A 7,810-nucleotide genomic window follows, 5' to 3' on the forward strand; every position below is an offset into this window, starting at 1 on the left:
GAGAGGAGGAGGGGGAGGGAAGGAAGAAGGAAGAAAGAAAAAGAAGAAGAAGAAAGTAGCTTACTACAGAAAGTAAAGTTATCTGTGTAAGAGAATCATTTAAATGAGGCAAAGCCACTGGGTCAAATGCATTCAAAATGCTTGCTTGCCATTAAGATACAATGACAATGGAGAGAAAGGTGCAGCTTAGTAAAGCCATACATATCAGTGCACAGGCAGACATCGGCTCACTGTAAAATTATCTTGGGCTGGTTAACTTTTCAATGACATTAAAAGATGTCAGGAACAGCATAATCACTGAGTCCATTTTAGAGCAGTTGGTTGTGGCGAAGGGATGTGAGAAAGCAAGGAGATAAAAACAATTTCTCTATCATTTAAAAAAATTTTAAGTTAATATGTAGAAATATCTTCACATAGCATAATAAAAAATCACAATATGGCTAGATTTGTAACCAACAAAACAGTTCACACATCACCAAAAACTAATACCATAATTCATCCTCCCAGCTCCCTCTAAGAAGAATCTGGGTTAATTCCCACTCTACTGCTGGACCACCTAGGCCTGAAAGATACTTTACCTGTGGTATACAGTACTGAGGACCCTGGGGCACCGGGTACGGCATGGGCAGATGGTTAACCATCATGATGTGCTGATTAGCCTGATACACTGCAGTGGGTGTCTGTGCACCAGGACGAATGGAAGGACTGCTGTTCGGGATGGTAGCTCTAGGAGGCTGTATTTGAGGCCTCTGGAAAAACTGGAAAAAGGAGAAAAAAAAATTTTTTTTTTTTTTTTTTTTTTTATAGGGCTTTTTTTTTTTTTTTTTTTTTTTTTTTTTTCACTAATAGAAATCTGGTCAACTTGAATTATAAATACAATATGCATAAAAAGAATAAATTACCTATTGCTGGGTTCCCAAAAATATACCACATTAGGGCAAGCTCTTATCGGTATCATCACATATTTGAAAACAGTAGGGTAGTTTCAACTTTTAAGTTTTGGCTATTTTAAAATACAAATTCTATACTATAATTATTAGTTTTAAAATGTATAATAAAGTATAACAAAAGTAGCTGGTAATTCTCTATTATACAAAAGAACTGACTCTGATAAACAGTAAGTGGTTCATTATCAACTCATTAAAAATTAAAAGTAGTCTCCTAAAAGACTGCTGCTCAAGTAATTTATAAAATACTTAGAAGAACAAGGAATCTCTTTGATCATAAAATATTTACCCAGTCCATCAGGGTCAAGCTAAATTAAACCATCTGTACACTTGTCACATGCCAAACTAAGCAATTTTTTTCCTCCCCAAAAGGTGGCACAATCCAATAATAAGCTGAGTCAAATTTTGCTTTCTAGAATAGTCTGCAATAAAAGTGGACAATCCAGACAGGCCTAAGAATGATCTAGAATGAGCCGAGTTCAAATCTCTCAAATGGCAATGAGTACCTGTATTTATAATTTTCACTGCAGGCTTAAAAGCCTTGAAACAATATAACAATAGTAAACGTCCAATGTGAATGTATCCATTCATCAGCAATCAATTTCATTCTAATAATAATAAGCAGACTGAGTTATAAAGAGGCCATGCAGAACCAGTAGTTTGTTACCTGGATAGGTCTGAATCCTCCCTTCAAATATGAAGCAAGAAAGCAGCAGGAAACAGAAAGAAAGCCAATGGGAAAGCTTACAGATCAGTCAGAAGGCACAGGACATAGCATGCAGCTCAGCAAAAATATCTTTCTATTTATTAATAACAGGAGAAGAAAGAAGACTAGAAAATCAGAATGACAAGTCTTCACTTGAGAATTCAAGCACACATAGAAGAATCAAGTCACATTTAATTGAAAATAAATCCAGTGGCAAAAATCCTTGATTATTATTAATAGCCACAAGTTATAGTAGTGTGCAAGGAAATGTCTGCTTGGTGGCACAAGTACAGTTGGGACTACTGGTTCCTACTCCTGGATCTCACGATCACCCATTTCATGATCTGGCATTGTCTACCATCTCTGTGATCTACTCACCATCTGTGTCATTTGTTATTTTTTTTAAAGTCCTAAGAAATAACTAAACATTTCAATATATATCAGACTCTTCGTGACAGAGACTTGCTCTTTTTAACTAATCAGGCACATAAGAGGACACTTTTAGCTCTGAAACGGAGAACTATAATAACAATCTTAAAATAGTGTCTTGCCCCAAAATAAATAAAGCACCAAAATATTTGTTGCTATCAGTCCAAATAAAGCCAAGCTTCGACCTTCGGGCCCACTCTGGTCTTATTTTGTCCTACTCTTAGGCATCAAGCTACCCACAGATGGTCTAAGCAACTTCATCTGGTGCTCAAATGGAAGAACTGGGATCTAGTGTCTAAGGCTCATCCCCATTAAACCTTCATACCCCAGGGCAAAAAAGGCCCTAAAGAGATTAAGTCACAGAAAAGCCACAGGCAGAAAGGTATAGCAGGAGAATGGAATAAATGGGGGAATCTGAAGGTGCAGGCAACAGACAGTAGGTGATGGAGATGAAAAGAAAGCCCAAGAGGCAAAGTTGATAACACAGGAACCTGGGCTGGACTACAACTACAGCAACCATCTTCTAGTTTTCTCCACTGATGCTGTTTTGGTGACAGATATTTTTTTGTTGGCTGCTAACAAGAACAATAAAGTACTAAACCTTCCATTACAAGACTGCATTTCATGTAATTACAAAGCAGACAGAATCTATTATGCATCAATGTATGTGATCTGTAAACACCATTTCAGAAACAAATGTATTTTTACAAGGTAGTTAATATACTAGGAGCCATAAAAATGACACAAGCCTCAAGGAGGGAAGAGTCACTATCTGCTCAACTTACTGGGCATTACTAAATGACACAGGCAGAGGGTAAAAATCTTAATACTGAAAGATCCTTTGAAATCAACTGTAGAGGGCACCCAAGATCAAGGGCATATCAAATGAACACAGGTGATCATCTATTATGATAACATTATCGTTAAATAATGTCAAAGTACTCATGTGTTGTCTGAAGAAACAGGATGTTATGGGTGGTAAGGAGAGGAGAAAGAAAACTAACCCATTAACTTACGCAGAGTAAGAAAAATAGATGTGGGCAATGTTTTCCAAAAATTATAACAGTCTCTATGTGAAATATTTTCTTACCATTATTTTCCACCTGTTCTGATGAAACTTTTAACCAGCCTGTCCAGAATAACTGAAGTTACGTCTCATTCAAGGAGGTTTCTGAACAGTATGAAACTATTTTCTTCAGTGACTTTGAAGTAAAAACAGTGTTTCTAATAATATTCCTAATATTAATATATAGCTGAACTAAAAAGCCACAAAATGTGCTTATATTGACATACTAATTTTTATACATTAAGAATTCAGCTTTAAAGCTAAAGAGAAATGTATAAAGCACCAACCTAAGCATTTTACGTATCTACCTATATCTATGTCTATTTATCTATCTTTCTAGATAGATAGATAGATAGATAGATAGAGAGAGATAGATAGATAGATAGATAGATATTTTTTTTTTTTTTGAGATGGAGTCTTGCTCTGTCACCCAGGTTGGAGTGTAGTGGCATGATCTCAGCTCAGCTCACTGCAACCTCTCAAGTTCCAGCAATTCTCCTGCCTCAGCCTCTCGAGTAGTTGGGACTAGAGGTGTGTGCCACCATGCCAGGGTAATTTTTTGTATTTTTAGTAGAGATGGGTTTTCACCATGTTAACTAGGATGGTCTCCATCTCCTGACCTCATGATCTGCCCACCTCAGCCTCCCAAAGTGCTGGGATTACAGGCATGAGCCACCAGCCAACATACATATTAACTCATGCTCACAACTGACCTTGAAGGCAAGTACAACAGGGAGATTAAATAACTTGCTGAAAGCCCCCCATCTGTATCTAAAATACAGTCGGGTTATAGGCATATACTTTTAATTGTATATGCCTATAACCCCATGAAATGGAATACCCCCATATTTTATAATAGCCCAGGAGAAATCTTTTCTTTACAAATGCTGAAGGGATGTGGCAGGATCTTTATCCAACTATACAATGGGTAGCATGTCCCTCAACCATTACTGGTAAGAAAAATTTTCCATCAAGTTACTTCACAAAATACATGCTTATCATTCAAGAAAACAAATTTCTTCTACCTACATAACTCAAATTCTCTATCTCCCTAAAAGTGACTGAAACTTCTTTATATGCTAAAAGCATATCCTTGGCATACCATTTTACAGACTTACTTTTCCTCAACTTCAGTGCACTAATATTTTTTACAACAGTCTATCTGCAGCTTGTGTTTTTCAATTAAAAGCACAGGGTCATTTACACACACGCGCACGCACCAGAAGAGATTCTTGAAAAGCCGTAGTGACTAGAAATGCCAAAAAATAAAAAAAGATAAATTCTCCTTTTTGTACCCCTTCCTAACCATTCAATTACAAATGCATAATTAGATTTAATAGTAATACAAGAAATTCAGATTCTCAGTTGGGCGAGCATAGCAGAAAACCACAGGTCATTAAAAGGAATACATAAATGGGCTTTCCCAAACTGCTTGCAATCCTTCAAATTTCTTTGCTTCTCAGCTGAGTGATGAAAAATCACTAAGTCCAACTCTCCTGAATGGAAGGAGCCATTTAGTCTCACCATCCACCTAAAGTCTGAATATCTTTTACAACATGCCAGTGGGGATATGAAACTTTAGCAACTTAAGATACAAATCCTTTTCATAGTTAAATGGAATTCAGACACTGTAAAACCCTTCCTTCTACTAGCCCCAATTTTTTCTCCCTATATCACCTATCCACTTGTTTCATGTCTATCTCTAAAACCACAAAGAAGTCAAATCCTTCTCATTAAGTGACAGACCACTAAGTTATCTGGACACTGCCATCACTGCCAATTTTCACAGCACTATTTTTTGTTTCATGCCAATCATGCCTCTCTCCTCCATCTTGTCCCTCCAACCAAGATTTTTAATTACCTAACCAGCTTCACCTTTTCTCTCAATCTTGTTCCAACACAAAGGTACTGATGTGGGGTCTGCCCAGAATGTACTTGGCACTCACTCAAAAAAGATTTGTTGCTGAATGAAAGGGCAATATACCTCTCTTATTCCTCCCAACTCTGAATCCATTAGTGAAACCAAGAATCACAGAAGTACTTCTGTCAACTATATTTTACTACTGATTGGTACTGACTTATATTCATTTAAAGTGATTAAATCCTCTTTACACATAACCTGGCTAAATGAGTCATGTTCTTCACTTCAGGGTTTACTCTCACAATTGTGTTTTGAAGCTCATATACAAAATTTTATAGTTTGTAACTCGGAAAATTTATCTGGCTAAACAATCCATCGTTTCAGATTGTATCGATTGCATGACAATGGCAAACCACAGCATCATTAGAAAACCCGACATAAATGTCACTTTTCCAAGTAACTGATAAAACTGCTGCAAAGGGCCAGGCAGAGAAAAGAGAATAATGCGCAACATAAAAACTACATCCTAAACTTTATTTCAATCTGTTTTAAGTCTTTCATCTTTCAAGGGTTCATTATTAATATGCTAGAAGGATAGCAGAGGAAGGCGAAAACTCATTTGAGGTAGTATTTTGGGCAGATACAACAATATAGGATACTTTTAAAACAGAGGGTGAACTTAGCATACCTATAAATTGCTAACTTTCCCAGAAACACTCCAGAAGCCAAAAGAAAAAATGTTTCCTCTTTGAAAATCCTTCTAAAGAGGCAGTAATTCATATCATTACCCAAAGCTTCCTCATCAAAAACATCTAACAAATGATGTTTGAATGTGCTAATTATGAAATACGGTTTTTCATGACTTTGCTCACTAAAAGTATGAAAAGACAAAAACACTCTAACAAATTACATAACAGAAATTCTCTGAAAATCATCTTTTCATTTTCAGCAACTAGGAAAATCCTATTTAATCACATTAGATATTCCCATGTGCGGAAACACTCTTGAGTACAAGCACACCTCATTCGATTCTGCTTTGCTCTGCATTATAGATACTGCCTTTTTTATTTTTTTTACAAATTGAAGGTTTGTGAAGTCCTTGTGTTGAGAAAGTCTATCAGCACCATTTTTCATGTTTGTCACATTTTGGTAAGTCTCCTTTCCATTTTTACATTATTATTATATCTGTTACGGTGATGTGTGATCACTGACCTTTCATGTTACCATTTTAACTGGGAGCACCATGAAGTGCACTCATAGAAGATAGCAAACTTGAGAAAGTTGTGTGTGTTCTGACTGCTCCACTACTATCTGTTGTCCTCCGCTACCCTCCATCTTTCTCATCTCCTTGGAACTTCCTATTCAGCAGACACAATAATATTGGAGTTAGGCCATTACATCAAAATTAATAACCAAACAGTGGCCTCTATGTGGTCTTATGCCACGTCTCTCACTTTAAATAAAAACCATAAATGACTAAGCTTAGTGAGGAAGGCATGTCAAAAGCTGAGACAGGCTGAAAGCTAGTTCTCTTGTGCCAAAAGCCAAGTTGTAAATGCAATGAGTAAGTTCTTGGAGGAAATTTAAAGTGCTACTCCAGTGACCACACAAATGATAAGAAAGCAAAACAGCCTTATTGCTGATCTGGAGAAAGTTTGAGAAGTTTGGATAGATCGAACTAACCACAACATTCCCTTAAACCAAAATGTAATCCAAAGCAAGGTCCTAATTCTCCGTTCAATTCTGTGAAGGCTGACAGAGGTAAGAAAGCTACTGAGGAAAGTCTGAAGCTAGCAGAGGTTAGCTCACGAAGTTTAATGAAAGCAGCTGTCTCCATAACATAAAAGCGCAAGGTGAAGCAGCAAGCGTTTATGGAGAAACTGCTTCAAGTTATCCAGAAGATCCAGCCACGATAACTGATGAAAGGGCCTACACTAAACACATGATTTTCGGTGCAGATGAAACAGCCATCTATTGGAACAAGGTGTCATAGACTGACTTCTCTGTAGCTAGTACTTTCATAGCTACTGAGAACTCAATGCCTGGCTTCAAAGCTTCAATGCTTCAATAGGCTGACCCTACTGTTAGGGGCTAACATAGCTGGTGACTTTAATTTGAAGCCAACACTTATTTACTGTCCGGAAAAAGCCTAGGTTCCTTAAGAATTATGTTAAATTTACTCTGACTATGCCCTATAAATAAAACAACAAAACCTGAATGATAGCACATCTGTTTGCAGCATGGTTTACTGGCTATTTTAAGGCTGCTACTATAGAGAGCTTAGATTTGTTTCAAAATATTACTGCTTACTGGGAAAACACCTAGTCACCCAAAAGCTCTGAGGGAAATGTATAAGAAGATTAATGTTGCTTTCATGCCTGTTAACACAACATCCACTCTGCAGCCTATGGATGAAGTTTTGACTTTCAAGTCTTATTATCTAAGAAGTATAATTTGTCAGGCTACAGCGGCCATACAAAGTGATTTCTCTGATGGTTCTGAGCAAACTACATTAAAAACTTCCTGGAAAGGATTCACCATTACTGATGTCATTAAGAACATTACTGGGTGCGGTGGTGTACGACTGCAGTCCCAGCTACATAGGAGACTGAGGTTAGAGGACTGTTCTAGCTCAGGAGTTTGAGGCCAGCCCGGGCAAGACAGTGAGACCCTATCCCCCCAAAAAGAGGAAAGAAAGAAGAAAAGAGAGGAGGGGAGGGAGGGGACAGGAGAGCAGAGAAGGGAAAGGGCAGAGGGCAGAAGGGAGAAGGGAGAGGGGAGAGGGGAGAGGGGAGAGGGGA

The 7,810-nt window shown here is 37.5% G+C and overlaps 1 protein-coding gene across 24 annotated transcripts in view; it reads right to left on the reverse strand.

Moving 5' to 3' along the window:
- The window catches only part of EIF4G3 (eukaryotic translation initiation factor 4 gamma 3), a 379,583-nt gene that overhangs the window by 182,805 nt on the left and 188,968 nt on the right, over positions 1-7,810 (reverse strand). For 12 of the 24 annotated variants that reach the window (XR_005196569.1, XM_037730571.1, XM_037730546.1 and 9 more), the window contains 2 exons: positions 1,615-1,635; positions 579-758 (listed from right to left, as the gene is read on the reverse strand). Coding sequence is in view for 22 of the 24 variants with exons in the window: in XM_037730571.1 (XP_037586499.1) it covers positions 579-758; positions 1,615-1,635 (201 nt within the window). In the remaining 2 variants the exon portion in view is untranslated. Of the gene's footprint in view, positions 1-578; positions 759-1,236; positions 1,261-1,614; positions 1,636-7,810 lie in introns of those variants that run through there. The other 12 variants (XR_005196570.1, XM_037730567.1, XM_037730564.1 and 9 more) reach the window with 2 other exon arrangements.

The sequence above is a fragment of the Cebus imitator genome, unplaced genomic scaffold (genome assembly GCF_001604975.1).
Source record: "Cebus imitator isolate Cc_AM_T3 unplaced genomic scaffold, Cebus_imitator-1.0 Scaffold15, whole genome shotgun sequence".
Taxonomy (NCBI): domain Eukaryota; kingdom Metazoa; phylum Chordata; class Mammalia; order Primates; family Cebidae; genus Cebus; species Cebus imitator.